The following is a 20,476-nucleotide window of genomic DNA, read 5'->3' as shown; positions in this document are numbered from 1 at the left end:
AGAATATTTGTTAGAAAATAAAACCCAGAAACTAGAAAAACATTAAACTTTTTTGTTTAAACTATGTAAAAAAAAAAAAGAAAAGATAATCTAAACAGCTTTAAATTATTATTATTTTTTTTTATTACATTTTCACCCCAAACAAGGCACATTGCCACTTTGGTGCAGGGGGCTGCTACTATCAGGGGAAACAACTACTGGGGTACTATGTAGGGATTTGGGCAGCAAGATGTTGATTCACGTCGCATTTGAACTTCTGCATATCAGTACAGTTGGGGAAGTAGTGACCTGGAATGGAATTCCAAAGTCTAGCGGTTCTTGGGAAGAAACTACTGGAGTAGAAAGATCTTTTACATCTAGGGATCTCTACAGTGTGGGGGTGGGATTTTGCAGCTTGTCGGGTCTGTTGAGGGTGTTCACGTCGTGGGGGCACAAGTGCTTGCAGTTCATCAGAGCATTCACCATTAAAATACTTGTAGAACAGGCAGAGGGATGCAACATTTCGTCGATGGGACAGAGGCTGAAGCTTAGATGCCAGTTTAGGGCCTATCAGATTTGCGACTCTCTTTTGAACCCTGTCAAGGAGCGAGAGACTAGTAGCCGATGCACCAACCCAAATATGACAGCAATACTCCATACATGGGTGAATGGTTGCCTTATAGAGGTACAGGATACTTTTGGGTGTTAGTAGTTTTCTAGCACGGTAGAGAGAGCCCACCTTCCTTGCAGCGGCCCTGGCAATGCCCTCGATGTAATTGTTCCAACTCATGTTTCCTGTGAACGTTAGGCCAAGGAGTTTGAAAGACGTACTCTCAGATAAAGAGTCGTTGGCAATTGCTATAGGTGGTAGAGACGGTTTCTTGTAATTATTGAATGAAACAAGTTTAGTCTTGGCGGCATTGAACGTGAACATCCATTTTTGTCCCCATTCCACTACTGATTGGAGGTCATCCTCTAGTGTTTCTGCCATTACTTTAGATATATGTTCATTTGTTTTCCTGTCGTGCCTGCTATAGAGTGTGGTGTCATCAGCATATATACCCATCTCAGAGGCAATTTTGTCGGGGAGGTCATTTATGAATATCAGGAACAGTAGAGGTCCAAGGATAGATCCCTGGGGCACTCCCGCATTTATATCATATTGTTTCGATGTACGACTGTCGAGGACAACCTGGATTTTTCTCTTATCTAAGAAGGATTTAATTATGTTAAGTATTCTACCAGTGATACCGTATGATCTAATCTTCCTGAGGAGACACTCATGCCATACCCTGTCAAAAGCCTTAGATATATCTAGACCTACCGCTCTGCCCTCTCCCGCTTTGTCCAGTGAATGGTATATGTGTTCAGAGATTACAATGAGGATGTCTGCTGTGGAACGGGCTTGTCTAAATCCATATTGTTGGTCGGTTAGAAGTTTAGCATCTGTAAGGTGCTGGACTAGAGCATGGTTAATTAAGGTCTCAAATATTTTGGCAAAAAGTGGGAGGAGGCTAATAGGGCGATAATTTAATGGATCAGTTCTTTCGCCAAAATTCTTGAATACTGGTACCACAGAAGCAGTTTTCCAACAGCCCGGAAAGCAAGATTCATTAAGGCATTTGTTGTAGAGTTTGGAGAGAACTGAAGCTACTTCGGCTGAGCACTTTTTTAATAGCACAGCTGGGATGAGATCGGGTCCACATGCTTTTGAAGTGTCAAGGTTTTTTATGATAGCATGCACCTGAGCAGGGGTGATTTTCAGATCGTCTAGCGTAGCGTCTGTCCGCATAGGAAATTGAGGTAGGGGGTGGTTGGAAGGGTCCAGTGTGGAATTTGAGGCAAACCGACTGGCAAGCATGTTAGCCTTTTCGGTTGCTGAGCAAACAACCTCATGATTGTTGGTTAGTGGGGGAATTAAATATACATCACTTCTTGTAAAGTTGCAATTAATTAACTTAAAACAAAAAGATGGAGTATAAAGAACAACTTGAAAAATGATTAGGTTAGGAATTGTGATCAAAGAAAACTACCTGGATCTTGAAGATTAGTTTTACTAACAGGTTTTCTTAAATCAAAACCCATTAAAAAATGTGCAACATTTGGAGCAGGATAGTCTAAAGAATTCAAAAGAAGTTGCATCAAATGTTTTCTTATTGCATTGCGGATTCCTGTAATATCCAAATGTTCTGGAAATAATAGAAAAAGATTTTTTTTTTAAAACAAATTACTGTAAAAAAATAAATTGAACATAATCTCATCTTTAGACTCAAATTTGGTTAGTACTGTTTTCTTAAATTTGAAAGCATTAAATTTAAAACTAAAAATGCTAAGTAAAAAAAAAAAGATACATTTTCAGGTGTAGTAAACTTTAAAATATAAAATCAAAAGATATTTAGTAATTTATTTGATTTTTTTGACAAGCTACAATTATTTTACATGACAATGAAAAAGAAAATAATTCTCATAAGATGTAAATTCACTATTTTAAGTAAAATGCTTAGTTTTAATTTTAAGATTGAACTATTTTAATTTCAACCATTAAAATAAATGATTTAAGACTGTCATTATCATTTTGGTATTTAAGGTGTTATAAATGTCCCCAACTCTAGGGTGGGCAACACCAGTCAACATCTCACAAATTTTTACCATTCGACCAATAAAAAAACTATAAATAGCATCAAATTAAGCAAAGAATGATTTTTATTTACGTATAAAAATTACAACAAATATTAAAAAAAAAAATATGCGAAATTCTTTTTAAAATCTCATTTAATTTGCTTCTAGTGAATTAACATTCATAATAACCATGGCAAACGTGATATTAAATTAAAGTTTATTCAATTTCCTATAAAATGGTGCTAAGAAATTGTACCTAGCTTTATTCGCGAAAATGCGCAAAGCGAAAGAAAATTGACACCTCGGGAGTCTTTTGGACAAAATTGTGTGAACTGTGAACCGTGAACACGGTGAAAATATGCGAGTTAATGAATGAAAGTTGTTCGACTTTGGTATTTCACCAAATAGGTAACTATACTGCTTCAATTTCAATATAAGCGATAAGAAACCATTTCTGTACATTAATTTGTAAAAATTATGTTTGAATATTTTAAATATTCAGAAGTATTTTGCAACATTTAGTTAGCACGTGTTCAGCTTTTTAACGTAAATAAATAAGCGATATTTTGGATTTTTTTTTACATTAAATTAATATTGTATCATTTTAGGGGGGAAATAAACAGAGTATTTATAATAAACCATTTATAAAACTAGTGATTTAATTTTAAAACGTTTCAGTATCTAAATATTTGTTTATTCGGCATTCTAAACCAGTTTCCTGAAATACTTTCAGGAAACTGGTTTAGAATGCCGAATAAACAAATATTTTGCCAAACTTGGCAAAAGAGCGTAAAAAATGCTAGACAAGAAGCAAATTGAACAGCACGTTTCTAGCATTTTGTATTTATTTGAAAATGATTTCGTGCATGGTAGATATTTAATTCAAGGCATGCGACTGCATAAAATTAAAGTTTGAATAAACGTAAACAACTATTGTTGTCCATAGATGAAAGTACGGTGGTTATGCACTTAGTGAAACTGCGCTATTTTTAAAAAGTATTTTCAAGTTAAATTAAAGTTTTACAATAACTTTTTATATTAAATTGTTAGTTGAAAGTTCAGAAGCGTTACAAAACACCCTCTCCTCTCCATGTTCAGAATGGCTTTCTAAATGTTATTTCAGCACAGTTCGCTACGTGCATAAGTACTGAAAGTACAGACTAGACTAAATTAAAAAACCAAAAAAAAAAAACCCCTCTCTTCCACATGTTAGTTCGCTTCATAAGTACTATTGTTTTCTTTTATTGTTTTAACATTTATTTTTTGTTTTTGTATAATTTAAATTGTTAGCTGAAAATACATATTTATTAAAATAAAAAAAACGACACACACACAGTTAAGAGTGGTTTTCTAAATAATAGTTTGTTTCATAAATACTATTGTTTTAATATATTTTATTCTTGTATTGTTTATTAAATTGTTAGGTGAAAGTACAGACTAGTTAAAAAACACGCTCCCCCTCACATGTTTCCTAAATAATAGCTCACTTCATAAGTACCGTTGTTTTCATTGTTTTAATTTATTTTATTCTAGACAGAAAAAACTCAAATTAGCACAACGAAAACAACTTTTATGTTGAAGACGCGGTATTATTTTACTTTAAGGCCCGTCTCACGTCCGTATATAACAAAATGTGTTTTTTGTAGATTTTGGTGTGCTAAAAACGAATCTGAAAACCGTTTCCATCGCAAAAAAATAGTTTTCATGATATGAAGAAATTACTTTTTCGAAAAGTGGGTGATCACTTTTCCATCTAAATTTAACTTAAAATGAGTACCTACTTTCTGGCCACCTTAGAAGGGGGTCATTTTTTTGTGTGTTTATTGGCTAAAAAGTTTTTTTGTTTGATTTCTTTTGCATCGTATTAACTCCTGAACTCTGGGACTATTTTCCATTTTACAGCCCAGCCCAGCCCAGCCCAGCCTTCGTTTATGCTACGCGCGAGCATAAACGAAGGCTGTTAAATGTGCATTCACGTACCAAACTGCCTTGTCACAGTGTAGTATTGGCAAAAAATTAAAATTAGACAAAAACAAGTACTTTTCCAAAAATTAAACCATGTCATTCTATGTATGTCATGGCTGGCCATTCCGTCGCAAAGAAATATTTTTCATGATATGAAGAAATTACTTTTCTATATAAATTTAACTTAAAATTACTTTTCTATGTAAATTTTACTTAAAATGAGTATCCACTTTCTGGCCACTGTGAAATGGGAAATAGTCTCAGAGTTCAGGGGTTAATGCGTTTGTGCGTACAAAAATGGCCAGCCATGATAACATAGAATTAAATAGCTTCATATTTGGAAAACTACTTGCTTTTCGTCTAATTTTAAATTTTCGCCAATACTACACTGTGACAAGGCAGTTTGGTACGCGAGTGCACATTTAACAGCCTTTTTTATGCTCGCGCTTAATAAGTACTATTGTTTTTTATTGTTTTAATATATTTATTTTATTTGTGAATTGCTTATTAAATTGTTAATTGAAAGTACAAACTCCACATGTTAAGAATGCGTTTCTAAATAATAGTTTGTTTTATAAGTACTTCCTTTTATTATTTTAATATATTTATTTTATTCTTGTATTGTTTATTAAATTGTTAGGTGAAAGTACAGACTATAGTTAAAAAAAAAGACAATGGTTCGCTTCATAAGTACTACTGTTCTTTTTTTAAATATATTTTATTGTATTGTTTATTGAAAGCACACACTTGTATTTATTAAATTGTTAGGTGAAAGTACAGACTAAAAAATACACACTCCTCCACATGTTAAGAATGGGCTTCTAAATAAGTTAGTTTCATAAGTACTATTATTTTATTTTATTGTTTTAACATTTATTTTTGCATTATTTATTAAATTGTACAGACTAGTTTAAAAAAAAAAAACTCTTCTCCACATGTTAAGAATGGGATTATTTATTTGCTGCATGTTTGAAATTGGGAATATTTTTATTGCAGACTGTAATTTCAAGAAATTAAAAGTATTTTCAATTTCACTGGAAGAGGTAGAAGACCATCCATTCCCAAAGTTAGTATAACCAATAAACTCCTTTTACAACTTTTTTACCTGAAAGATGAAAAAAAACCTGGGATGATATTGTCGAATTTGCATCCAATTTCATCACCATCAATCAATTAAGAATAAGATACTTAATTGAAAAAGCTCATGCTAATGCCAATTTGCACATAAATGACTGACAGATTCCAAACATTTTTAATGGAAAATTTGACATTCGTTGGAAATTATTTGTCATGTGCTGGTGTTACAAGAGATGAACTGATTAGTTCAAGTTTGTCAGGGCGATCAGAAATAATTGCACTTACAAATGGCATCATTCTGGACTTAGTTTCCTTCCAAAACAAAGAAGTACTTCCATCATCTTGGGTATGTCAGGCTGCCGAGTATCTATCTAGCCGTTCTATTGATAGGCAGTTTTTTGGGAAACAGTTAAAGAAAATTCAGGCAACATCTAAAAATCTCAGTAAATCTTGGCATCATAATAACAATCATGAAGAAAGATACTGATGATTCAACAAACTCCGGCTAATGATGAGGAAAGCAAGCTAGAAAACTCACCATTGCCCTCTGGCTCAAAAACCATTCAAATAAAAAAAACTAAAGGGAGAGATGGAAGATATGCAGGAAAAACTAAAAGAACAAGATAAAGTGGAGACCATAAAAGATGTACTTTCAGAAAAGATACAGTCTTTTCATGACGATTTACAGCAGAAAAATGAAGAGCTAAGAAGAAATAAAGATTTATTGTCATCATTACAACGGCTATATGAGGAAAATAAAATTAAACTTGAAAGTACCTTGACTGCCCTGCAGCAAAGAAATCAGGAGTTTTCAAAAATTAGACACTCGGCATTTTACAAGCGTTTGAAAAGATGGGAAACAAGATTGAGTAAGAAAGAAAAGATGGAAAGAATGCCCAATCAAATATTGTCTAAACAAATTTTTAAGTTGAAACTAAAACTCAAAAAGACCCAAACTCTCCTTTCCAATTCAAAAAAACTTCATAAGAAAAGCAAAAAAGAGAAAAAGAAGAATGAGTTAAAAATTCAACAGATGAAATTTGATTTTCTATGAAGAAACATAATAGCAACCGGTACACAAAAGATGTCATCAAGTGTGTCATTTAATTGATAGGGCAAGCAGAAGTATCTGGCAAGAACTGTGGAAAGATAATTGATATTGAAGCAAGACACATCTTTCACACAGCTATAGATTCAAAAGACCTGCCATAGAGCGATCATCTCTAAGGTATGTTGACAAAGGGCATGTCCTTGCCAAACAGATAGCTGAAGCATTACTGCAATCGAGCAATGTAGACTTACATTCTGATGGAACAACTAGAAAACATCAAAAGACTGTGGGACACCAACTTTCAAGAGATGGTGGTCAGTTGCTTTCATGTTGATTTACTTCAGTATTCAAGGAAGATTCAGATACACTTGTTGATGTGGCCTTTAATCTGCTCCAGGAGTTGGCTGATCTCTATACAGATAGTGAAGTGGATACTGTATTCCGGTCAATGTTACAGAATCTGACTGGTCTTATGAGTGACAGAGCAAGTGTCATGAAATCATTCAACAAAGCCTTTAACACAGAGGATGAATAGCTTGGCATTGATGAAAACATGGAGTTTTTGCATTGTAATGCTCACTTCCTTCATGGCCTTAGTTCTGAACCCGAAAAAGTTTTGAGAAAATGGGAACAACATCTGAATGAGAAAATCGGTAGAGATGGTCTTGAAAAATTCAAAAGGTTTTCTTCAAGTTAAACAAATGCAGCATATCGCTTTATCAGGATTGCTTGTGATGTGTTGGGACCAAGAGGTGATGAGAAAAATGGCTGCAGAGCCTCATGGGAAGCCTATTGTCACCTTCAGTCACAAAATTCTAGCATAACAAGTTTTAGAGGAATAGGTTTAATAACCTTTTTCAGGCTGCTGCTTCACTCCACTATCATGGAAATGATATTGTGACATTTTTTCAAGATTTTATGGCATCACTGAATCTCAAGCAAGAAAGTGTGCTTCATGATGTGAAGAGTGATTCATTTGACTGTGCCATGGTTGCACTTGGACTGTTATACCACAGAGTTACTGGACCTTGCTGGATCCTACTCAGCAGACAACCAAAATACTTGGACTTCTTTTGCTATGTTATGGAAATGAATGCTGCTTTTGGAAGATGGGAACATGATGCCGAACAATTGACAGATGCCAACTTCCCACCACTTTCTAGCATCAATTTAAACAGCCCTGTTTTTTCTGCCCTCTACAAAATGGATGCACAAAAGAGGACTATTGTTCAAAGTCTACTTCATAGACTTTGTTCAGCATACAAAGATGTTCTCCAATGTCAGCTGACAGACTTCCTGCCAGGTGAAAGATACTATGATATTAAATATGAAAAGAAACATCAGCAAATGCAGCATAGCCAGATAACCAATTTGATAGGAGAAGAATGCTTTGGTGATTTGGATTTTAGCATGCATCTTTACACCAGCATAGCACCATCAATATGCTGAAGAAAAACAAGACTTCAATTTGGCTTGATAGTAAATCTGAAAAGGAACAAGTTGCTTGGATTGTGTGGATCCAAATCTAAAGAAGTTTGAATAAAACAACAGGCATTACTTCAGAAGAGAAAGCAATAACTGGAGAAAACAAAACAAGAAAAGGAGAAAAATGCAAGGAAGACACATGGTGGGCCTTGTTTCAGTGAAGAGAATGTCACACAAATGCTACATGTGCTAGGAAGCAGGAATAGTAAACATGGAGCCCTAAAGATGAAATAAGGTTTCAGAAAATAGTTTTGGGCAATAAGTCTGAACATTTAAATCTTGACCGACCTTTAGAGTTACTAGCAAGCCACTTGAAAGCATTTTTTAATGGCTCAGACCTAATAAATGACTATGAAACACTTCCTGACAATGAAGAATCACAAAGTGAAACAGATGAAGAAAGTGCTCTAGTTGATCAGGCAGAGTTTGGAAACTACAGCTTCAGCAAACAAGGACAGTTTGTGGCAGTATATTATGACGATGACTTTTATTTAGGTCAAGTAATTTCTGTCACAAGTAGTGAAGAAGGACAAGTGAAATTTCTGGACAAGTGTAAGGTGAAAATAAATGCCTTTAGATGGGCAAGGTCAGAAGTAGAAAGTCTCTTCTCTGTATGTGTTTGATTGGGGGTTTGAGGTAACCACCTCAAATGGACGAATGTGGTCAGTTCCAAGCGAAGAGTTCAACAGAATCACAAGGAAATATCAATTGTATAGAGAACTCTATTGTTAACATGCAGCTTCCTTTTGTATTGAATATAAATTGGTGTTGAACAGGTATGTTTGCTTATATACTATACTTCGCCATGATAAACAGTGAATTATTGCGATTTTTAAGTTTATTATTTTAGAACTATAAGGTGTACAAAGCTGAAATTTAGATATGACATTCTACAATATGTATTGATTATGCATGCAAAATTTCACATCTGTATCTTTAATAGTTTTCGTGATTTTGAAGTTTGTATACGTTTAAAACATTCGGTACTTTATTTCCGCCATTGAAATTGAAGATATCAGTATTTTTATCGACTTATGATGAAAAAACTTGCAAGTGGAATTGTTTAAAAAAAAATAGGCATAATAATCACTATGCATAGAATTATATTGCATGTTAATATTTAATTTTCTTTAATTCAGTTTTATTTACTGATACTTCACAAAGTGCCCACCAGTGCGATTTTGCTATTATAAATATTGCAATGTTCACTTTTCACATCTCAAAAATGAAGGCTGAAATTGAATTACATATGATTATACTTTTATTGCCTATTGTCTTCTAATACTAAGAGTGATGAAAGCATCTTTTGTGACGTTTTTCCGGTTACTTTTTTTTTCAAAGTTGCCATGTACATGCTACATTTGCCAATATGAAAATGATCATAACTTGAAGACTAAACAAGATATTTTTTATGATTTTTGTTTTATTTTTCTTGTATTTGTGTGTATTTTTATATGAGAGAATCAAATTTAGCCACAGGCGATTTTAAAATTTTGGCTGTCAGTACCGGTACCTAATGTTTGCATGTCTACCTAAAACTTTCGACAGAGGCGACGGATTTTTATAAGATCAGTATTGTTTTTAAGCTCGACCTTTCAGACGACAAATATCAAAACATTGGCTAAAAACATTAATATCTTCACCTTCAACTGGGCACTTTTTTAAGGGGGAGGGGGGGGGTCGCTTTTTTCGCCGATATTTTCAAAAGTCATCCTCTCCTTTCGATTGTTTAGCCTTGATTAAAACCTACGTCACTTCCGGTGCGGTGGTGGTCATAACAGCAAAGACCTCAGTTTTTTCCCCCGTTCTTTTCCTCCTTTGTGGTACGGGTTTGAGCCTGCCTTCCTACTACCACTTTTTTTTTTTTTTGCTCAACATCATACACTTCCAAACACCCGGGCAACGACGGGCACCCATGCTAGTTAAAAAAATATATGTAACAATCCAAACTTAATAGTTCCTGCTGACAAAATTATGAACATTTATAATAGGAGTTTTAGCACTTACAACAATTTAATCATGAATAAACTGAAAAAAATTATAAACTGGCAAATAAAGACATCCATAACATAAATGCTTTCAAATTAACATACAGAACAATATTGAAGTGTACATTCCAAAATGCCCAAGATTTACTTTGAAGAACCACAAACCTGACTTTGAAGTTAACCCTACAATAAAATTTGATCTCTCCTTGTATTTAAGATATAGGCAACATTAGTAAAAAGATTCTAGATAGAATATGGCCAATCATTAAATCTAAAGTATTTCATAATTTATGGTCTCATCAGATGAAGTTTTGAATTGGTCTAATGCAGATTGCTAAATCTGAAACTAACATTACAAAATTAGCCAGAAGAACCTTAATTAAATATAATAAATATTGGATTAGAAAAAACAGAGAATTTAACTTTGATGCTTGATAGAAAACATAATGCTTGATAGAAAACAATCTTATTTCTTTTAATTTAATTGATTCACTTTTTAACAATATATTTGGAGAATGGATTAATTATGCTACATTAATAGTGATTTTGATCGTGTATGGTATAATATAGGTTATACATTTTATAGTTATATATTTCTAACTGCTTGTCTAGCTCCAAGTGGGATGCTGTCGCTCACAACTACTTATTCATCAGAATCAAGGAATGCAAAACTATTAAGATATGATCTACAGTAAAAACTTCTTACCTTGATCTTCACATTGATTAGTTTCCTTTTCATCATTTTCTAAACATTCAACAAATCCTTGTAGTAATTCTCTGTGAGTCACCTGAAAAAAAAGTTACTAAACAGAATAATATCAAGTGCAAAAAATATTGCGTTGACTTTTTTTTAAATAAGTACAAAAATAGTTAGAATAACACAATTTTTTTCAAACATTTTAAATATATCTTTTGAGTTTTCTCTAGGCAGCATTTATTCATCCAAGCAAATTTCATTAAATCCAATGCCTTTGATTTAATCTATTTACTGTTCTTTGTAAAATCAATCATTTTATGTTAATTCTGCTGTATGAATTTATTGTCAGATCATCACAATCATATTTGGTTTAACATATGTGCTAACATGTGTTGGATCAAAAATGACCTATCTCTGACCAGGTCTTTATCTCTCAAGTCTATCCTGATCACTTCCTACTATATTTTTCTCTATCAATTAACTGCTACCCAAACTGTTCAACATCTGCTAATCTAAGAACTCTCATCCATTCTTTTAACATGATCGCGCATTCACCTATACTATCCAAATTTAATCTTCCTCTGGGTTCATCAGATCTAAGCTAGCCTTAAAAACTTACATCATAACTGATATTTATACCATTCTTTATAAAAACATTCCTTTAGTTCATATAGGTTTTGCATGTTCTGTCTTTAAATTCTCAGTTTCAGCTTTTTCCAAAAATTTTCAATCAGGTTGTGAGCTGGAGATTGATTTAATCATTTTGAATGACTTCTACTAAACATTAATGATTTTGTAAGCTTTGCAGTATGTTTAGAATCATTGTTTTGTTAAAAGACTCAATCTTTTTCAAACACAGTAAATGTGTATTCTGACAAACATTCCTATATGCTCCATGCATCCTCTTTTATTACTTCAATGTTTCCTACAGCAGGAGCACTAAAGCAAACCAGATGTTGATTGATCTGCCTCTAAAATTTAAGAGTGACTAAATATCAGTCTTTTGAAGTTTAAAAATTCTTTTTTTAGTTTAAAATCTAATTGTTTGACTAAAAACATAAATACATGTTCTACAAACAATAAAAGTTTAATCTAACGATATTAGAAATACCTAAAAACAACTTTTTTTATGAAGTGTTGTAAAATTTTGCATGACATAGATGCAGAGTAATGGAGGCAAATGATATAGACAATGCATCAAATAAGAGTGAGTTAGGATTTAACAACATAGAAGAGACTGAAAGTAATAAACATAAAATTACTAAAAGTCACTTGACAAGTTAATCACAAATTACAGTTAATTAAAGCAATTAAAATTAAGTTTTACCAAACATAACTCAATCCCAAAACTATATATTTTATGTATTTTTTTGTTTTATAGGAAAAAGTCCCAGGAAAAGAAATGTTAATTAACTCAGCTTTAGTATAATATATACATAGTTTTTATTTAAATTTGTATGAAGAAAACATGAAATATTTTTACATATTTATAATTTAAAAGGGTTTCTTGTTGTTGTCTACCTCATTTGCAGTAAAAAGGGCAACTAAATCAGACTGGACAGATGCTGACCGGCACACAAGAAACAGAATCTTCATTGTAGAAAGTGCATGTTCACATAAATGATCATTGTAAAGGACAAATCTGAAAGGAGATAAAATTAACATACATAGAAAGTGAATTTGTCAATTTTTATCATTTAAATATTTGTTCGCAAAAATGTTTAAAATCAATCATTGAATCATTGTAATGCAAAAAACATGGTTAGCAAATTCAGACTAAAATCTATACTCACCCAAGATATTCAAAAATGTAGGGATGGATGAAGTATATTAAATTGGTTAGTCTACAATTTATATTAAAGTAGATTGTATGAAAATATATTGGTAAGATATTAAATAGGAGCTAAATTGATTTAAATACTTGGAATAAAATATTTAAGAAACAAACTTTATTCTTAAATAAAATACATACTTAGCAATGTTGACCAAGTGATCAGGTTTCCCAGTAGATGGATTTACACTACGCAATAGTCGATCCATACAAACCACCACAGTTGAGGAACCAGATTCTCGAAGAGCAGCTAGGAATTCATCTTCTTTTTCCAAAGTAATTTCAATTAAACGCAGACACAAGAGACATGCTTTTTCCAGCAAGGCTTTGCCTAAAAAAAAAAAAAAAAAAAAAAAAAAAAAAAAAAATTTTAATAGAAATTTTCAAAAAGCCATTTAAAAATAAAAAGTTATTTCGGAAGCTTTGCCAGGTATTTTGTTTGTTATATGGTTCATAGCAATCATAGTAAGATATTGCAGAACAAATATTTTTATCAATTTTGTTGTGATTCAGAAAATCTAAAAAAGAATTCATGGGGTGGGGGGGGTATAGACAAAGTGAAAAAATTTACTTTTAAACTAAATTTTATTAATGAGAGGAAAAATAATTATTTTGATTGAGAAGAAAGTCCGTGCAGAATTTTTTGGATTTCCTTCTTTTACGCAACAAGAACAACCAGTTTCTTGACCAGATTGTGACTTGCAATAAAAAGTGGGTTCTTTCCAATACTTCCTGAAGCCAGAGTCGCACCAAAAGAAGGCCATGCTGACTTTTTGGTGGCATGCGACTGGTTTTATCCATTAGTTTTTTGAATGCAGGCAAAATCATTACGATAGCGAATTACTGTCAATAAATGGATGAAAAAACAACACCCAGCATTAGTTAATGGAAAAGGCCAATTCTCCTCCAAGACAATGCCTGACTACACATTGCTAAACTGACCCAGCAGAAATTGAATGAATTGAGATATGAAACTGCCTCATCCACCATACTCTCCAGGCCTCTCACCTACCGACTACCACTTTCTCAAGCTTGACAACTTTCTGCATAAGAAATCCTTTGAAAATCTAAGCAATATCAAAAATTTCAACAACTTCATCACCACCAGAACACGATTTTTACGTTACTTTCACAGATACACTTGTTTTGCATTGGCAAAAGTGTGTTTATTTCAATAAATAATTTTTTATTTGAGCCAAGATATATTTATTTGAATTTAAAAGTTAAAAACTGCAAGAACTTTCCTGTCAATCTGATATAAATAATGAAACCACCAAGCCTTACATTACTATACATAAAAATTCTAATCATCTTCCAACAGTTTTCATACAAATTTCAGATATAATAAAAACAGAAAAGTTAGTCAGTGAAATAAAAACAAATTCACAAAATATACTAAAAATATACTAAGCTAATATTAACATATCAAAATTAGTTATTACTGTAGAGAAAATATGAGAACAATAAACCAACACAAAAAAATACAAATTTATGTAATTAGAGATGAATGTTTATAAAAACAAAGCAATATGAAGTAAAGAACAATCATCACATTTGGTTTTACATGCTCTGTGTTGGATGTTTTCAAACAAACATATGTTGGATGTTTATCCATCAAATACATCAGCACCAAAACTAAATATTACCATTTTTTAAATGCAAATACGTCACAAAGGTGTCAGTTAAGCAAAATAAATTGTTTCTATTTTCCCAACAGCATTTCCTTTACAATAATTTATGTCGGTAAAAGTAATGATTACTTTGGAATCATTTATGTCGGTAAAAATAATGATTACTTTAGAATAGAAATTCTTACGTTTCTAATTTAAACTGCATACATCGGTTATTTTATTTTAAACTTAAATCTGACAAACCAAACTAACTTAATTGATTAATATAGTTTCTTATAGAGATAGAAAATATCAAATGAATGACTTCAAATCAAATTCATTGGCCAAAAATTTACACAGTGCAACAAACCACATAAAAAGACAGAAGATTCAAACAATTGTACATCTTTTGTTGGGTCTTGTAGAGATAACTTGATGCTGGTGTGAAAAACTCCTTGGAAGGAGTATTCAAATTTTGGTAGATGATGTATTATGCCAGAATCATATCACATACTCCCCTTCTCAAGTAAGGTGTAATTATCAAAAGATCAGCAACTAGAATTGCTTGGAACTGCTTGGTTGTCTGCAGGATGAGTAGTTTCTGGCAACCTGTTCAACGGTGCAGCTACCCAAACTGAAATAGATGCCAAAATCATAGTCCATACAGGTTCTTTGAGTTTCTATGAAGCCGTCACTGCAAAGCTATTGTGAAAACACATTGTAGCTACAGTTCATGATTCTGCAGCGAGGATATCATCTAGCAGCCGCCTATGCTCAATCAAGTACAGGTTGAAAACGTTCAACTGCGTAGAGTTCATGAAATATCCATGCTGTAAGTTTCTAAACCCACTCCAGATGCTGAATGTCCAAAATAAAATAGGGGGATGAAGTTTGGATGCCATATTCCAGAAGGAGTATCAGCGATACAGATAACTGTAGGAAGATGTCACCTGTCATAGTAACAAAGTAAATTAGAAATAGCACACTGCAGGTCTTATTTGTCACCTAAATGCACTAAATGCATTGTGTAAAGGAAGAAATAACCAAAACATCAGTTCTTGGACAGCGGCATCTCATCCAAAATCAATCATCCAGTTCAAAATCAAGTGATATGTGGGGATGAAGAACAGATTGAAAATTGATTGCATTTATTCCCACTGAGAGATAAATCCATGTGACCAAACAGTTTATTTGTTCGGGTCATTTAATGCTGTATATAAATTTTAATTTCTAGATGCTTTTAGAGTTGATTTTCACTGGGTATATTTGAGTAATGTTTTGGTATAGTTTGTTATTTTATGGCATTTATATTTAATGGTAAAGATTTGCTTCTTTTAAGAAGTTTAGAATGGTTTTAGGATTTTCTTTTTTGAAGAGTTTTTAAGTTTGTGGCCTTGCAGTGTTAACGAATTTGTGTGAGGTCAGAGAAATCAAGTAAAAACTGTTTCACCATATAAGGTTCATGACCTGGTATACTTTTGAAAGGTTCTTTACTTTTAAGTATGTAGGAGTGAGTTATGTATGTGTGTCCTATTCAGATACATGAAGATGAAAATTACTACCGGAATAATAGTAAAAACTCGCTATGAAGCAAGCGAACAACAGAAAATGTATTTGAGAGAAACAGCTTACCTTATAGGCTTGTATATAGTGATATTTATTAGCTGTTTTCTATTCGAATAAAGTTAATGTCAAGAGAGAGATAAAGTGCCTTTCTAAGGCTTTCCTAGTCTAAGTTTTATAGGATGGTGCTTTCTTTTTGGGGGAGGAGTATTTCATAGCATATCTTTTAAAACTTTATATAGTCATGTTTGGGGGGGGGGTATTTCATCTTATAGATAATATTGGGTCATCAGAAGAAACTATGCACCGTTTCGGGACCTTCCTCTTTTTTTTTACATGATTTTCTGGGATCTAATAGTTTTTTTTAAGTATAGGCATAATTTGGAAGAGTTTGTTGTTTTGGCAATTGTTCCAGTTTTCTTGCCATTTCTTGTTTATTGAAGGTTTGTAGTCCGTATATGGGACCTTTATGTCGCTTATTTGGAGTTTTAGGGAATTTTTGGCCACCATATCAGCTTTTTCTTTCCACAAATACCATAGTGACTAGGAATCCAACAGAAGAAAGTTTTGTGTTGCATGATAGAATGGATCTTTTGTAACAGTTTGATTAGTAAGGGATTGTTTAATTTTGGATTTTTTAATAATTCAAGTACTGATAATGAGTCTACAAATATTATGAATTTCTTCGAATTTTGGTTGGTGATGATATCTAGAGCCAAGTTTATGGCTGTAATTTCTGCACTATAGATTGAAGAGTTATTTGGTAATCTTTTCTGCTGAATAGTGTTTTCTGAAATAGCGGCACATCCCACTTTGTTTTGATCTTTGGAATCATCCGTGTAAATGTGTGTCCAATTTGGGTAAGAATCCAGAATGTTTACTTTTTCTCTATAGTTTGAGAGGTGAATATTGGATTTAATATATATTGTAAGGTCTAGTATGACTTTAGGTTGATTTAGCAGCCCGGATGGGATTTCAGTGAAATTTTCCTTGTGGATGCTGGTTTGATCTATTAGATTGTCTGTAAGTTGTTTTATTGTTTCTTCCATGTAAACATCAAAGGGTTTAATTGCATTTTCTTTTCTTTTTTGTAATAGATGTGTGTAGTTGGGATTGAAAGTGCATTGATAGGCAGAATTTGTGGGGTATGATTTGAATTTTAGATAATATTGTAAGCCTAGTTTTTCACATCTCAATTTTAGTAGGGGTTTATAGGCTCCAGCATATAAGCTTTCTATCAGGGAGGTTTTGAATGTCCTCAAGGCAAGTCTTAATCCTGTGTGATGACTGGGGTCCAGAGTTTTAAGATATCTTTTTCTGGTTAAACTAGGTATCCCAAACTAGCCTAGTTTAGGATGTGAAAACTAGTAAATAAAGTTAAATTTCCCTTAACTTCAACTTACGATATATCGTTTATTTTTTTTTTAGTTATTTTCATAAAGTTTAGATTTAAATAAAATTTTATATTTTTGCTTTATAAATATATAATTCTTTTTCTTGTGTTTTTAATAGTTTTTTTTTTTTCAGGCTCCTTCAGGTTATGTCACTAATTTTGGTGAACGCCGCTGTATTTTTTTACACAAAAAAATGTTGTGTGTTTTTCAAATTTGGTGCACGCGATATTGTGAGTCTCTACATATAAAAAAATAGTACCATTTTAAAAAAGAAGGTCACTTATCAATATGGTAAGCTTAAAAAAGGGGTTTAAGTTGTTTTTCACACAAAAAAAATACAACTTGAAAACTTCCGATAAAGAAACATGAAAGAAATTCAATTGAAAAAATTCCGAAAATCGCACCTTTTTGTAGAGAAATATCTCCTCTTTTAATAATCTGTTGGTATCATATTACTATGCTCATAAATCAAACAGCACAACTAATTAAACTGAGTGTACCTACACATCGAGATTTACAACTTAATCCCAAGTGACCAAAGTAGGAAGTATCATCAAGAAATCAACTGTCAGCTCAAACAAGCCTCACGATCCAACGAAAATGTAAACAAACAACTTGTTTCACTATGGATAAGTGAGTTTGTTTTTGTTTATTTAAAAGTTATTGTTTAAAATAATAGTTCTAGTGCGACAAGCGCGTCAATAAAAGAAATGAAAATTTATAATTTAAAAAATAATGTCAGTTGTTTATTTTCTATATCTCCTTTTAAACTTTCATATCATATACTTTATCTTCATTTCATATACTTTATCTTCTGTTGATTGGATAAACTTCAGCATTGTTAAATTATCTTTTAAAAATTAAACTGTGTACATTTTAAGTTATGTGCATTAGGCACATAAATGAAAAAATTATTTCCACTGTAAAAATCTTCTTTTTTTTTTGGTTTATTTAATAATTCCTGAGACGGTACTTCTACAGTTTATCATCGAAAATGGAGACGTTAAAATCCGAATGAGAATCAGTATGACTGAAGTTAGAAATAAATAACAAAAAAATTAAACTAGATATTAATTACTTCCAGAAAGAACTATGAAAAAAGTAAATTAAAAAAGTGAAAGAGAACATATATCCGTAATTGTTTAATTGAAAATGTTTTGATGTAATTAATGAAAACGGGAATTTTTTCATGAAATGTATATATATTTTTATGATTAAAACCAGAAAATGAAAAAAATTATTAAAAAAAAAAAAATGAAAATGACATATTCATAATTATTTAAACTGAGTGAGAGCCATTTGAAAACGAAAACATTTACTGTATAAAAATTTATCAAAATATAATTGTAAAAACATTTATTGAAAACTTTGCATACGAAAATATAATTTTAATAAAACAATTTTATAATGAAAGCAATATTGGATTTTTATAAAATAGTTTTTTCTTTGTTTACGAACAAACAAATAATTTTAATGAAACATTTTTTTGAACTTTAAAAGGTTAACAAAAAATTAATTGAAATAAAACGATTATCTAGTTTAATTTTTTTTTGTCATAGTTTAAAATATTGATTTCTCCCTCGCATTTTAATGACAAGTGAGCAAGAAAAAAATGGCATCTGCATTTTTGGCGATAAACTGTAGAAGTACCCCCCCTGGGACCTATATGTTCTATCAGGTGTTTTTGATAAACTTGAACTGAGATATCTCAAGGTTGTGTTGGATGTCAAAATCAACACCAGTGGAAATAAAGTTCAACTGGAAACTGCTTTCTCTGACTACTTGAGAAAAATCCAGTTGATTTATTTCCGCCTCCAAAGCAACACAAAAAAGTCCCTTAGTGAATCTGCTGAACATTCAGATAACTCCTGTAGTTGTGATGAAGAACCATCTCAGGATATCTTCGGTTATGAGCATCAAGGACAATGGGTTGCTGTCTACTATGACACCAACATTTACATCGGCCAAGTCATTGAGGTTATATCTGCATCCAGTGCTGTAATAAAATTTTTATTGCAAACCAAAGGTAGAAAAGATTTTTTTCAATGGCCTTTGTCAGATGACATTGCACTGGTAGAGTAAGCATTTGTTTACAGATGGGGTTTTGAGGTAATGCTAGTTTCAAGTGATGGTAGGATTTGGAGTGTTCGATATATCTACCAAAGCAGAAGCCTATGAAAGAATTCTGAGAGAAATTCCATAAGGAAAAAAAATTATAGTAAGACCTCTGCCTATAAAATATCTTACTTGTTTACTTGTCTTTTAAGTTGAAAAAAAAAACGACTTGTGACCTTTTGTATGACAAATTTCTAAATCTTAAAGCTGTCGATCCTTTTTTGGTGAGTTTAAATTCTCTAAAGTAAAAATATTAAATAGTTTTATTATTAGAAACAAGGCAAAAATATTTTTGAATTCCTCACCCAAAAATTAGTAAAGTTGCAAAGTTATAAGCTTCTACTTCCAATGGTTACATTTTTACAGTTATTTCAGGAACATATATACTTTTGGCTCATTTTTTTAAAACCCCTTTTTGTCCTTTTTAGCAAATTGTCTGTTCAACTGCTTTTATATGGTCCACAATTGAGTGGTTTTATCAATTTATAATTAAAAGAAAAAATTATCTTGATCTCTAATGTATTATGAAGCATACTAAGAAGATTCAATACATTAGCTATTGAAATGAAATTGATATGAACAGTCAAAGTTGCACTTTCATATCATATTTGTGATTTTTCCCCCCGTTGGTAGTGGGATTTTGCCTAGTGTTTAGGTTGGTTTCATCTAATAATTATTGCTTTCATTAGTATTAATTTTCATTTACCATAAGATGAGATTACATTTATAAGGATTTTTCACTTGTTAATAGCTTACATTTTTATTTATATACTATGAAATTTGGCTTCTGGGCCATGATAGTAAATTTTCAACTTTCCAACAAACTTTGAACGACCATAACTTAATGGCTAATTGAGCTACCAAAATAAATTTGGTACTTTTGATTATGGTTTACAAAAATCTATATGATCTCATTAATTTTTTTTTTTTTAGATATAATGAAAATAAAATTTTGGTTTGGGATACCTAGTTAAACCATATATTAAGCTTCCATAGTCTAGTTTGACTCATATAATTTTAGGAGTGATGAGCAGTCTGATCCCCATTTGCTATAGCCCTTGTAGGGGTTTGAAACATTTCTGTTTTAAATATTTTAAGTGAG

General features: G+C 32.0%; 1 protein-coding gene across 2 annotated transcripts in view; it reads right to left on the bottom strand.

Annotated features, from left to right (window-relative positions):
* LOC145276857 (nuclear pore complex protein Nup205-like) overlaps positions 1-20,476 on the bottom strand; it is a 393,804-nt gene that overhangs the window by 59,219 nt on the left and 314,109 nt on the right. For both annotated transcript variants that reach the window (XM_080128250.1, XM_080128251.1), the window contains exons 19-22: positions 12,834-13,023; positions 12,383-12,503; positions 10,871-10,952; positions 2,013-2,168 (exon numbers count right to left, since the gene is read on the bottom strand). In XM_080128250.1, coding sequence (XP_079984376.1) covers positions 2,013-2,168; positions 10,871-10,952; positions 12,383-12,503; positions 12,834-13,023 — 549 coding nt within the window. The remainder of the gene's footprint in view (positions 1-2,012; positions 2,169-10,870; positions 10,953-12,382; positions 12,504-12,833; positions 13,024-20,476) is intronic.

This window comes from Euprymna scolopes, chromosome 5 (assembly GCF_053919585.1).
Source record: "Euprymna scolopes isolate OS-2025 chromosome 5, ASM5391958v1, whole genome shotgun sequence".
In the NCBI taxonomy this organism is placed as follows: Eukaryota; Metazoa; Mollusca; class Cephalopoda; order Sepiida; family Sepiolidae; genus Euprymna; species Euprymna scolopes.
The sequence above is the reverse complement of the archived record's forward strand: the minus strand, read 5'-3'. Positions and strand labels throughout refer to the sequence as shown.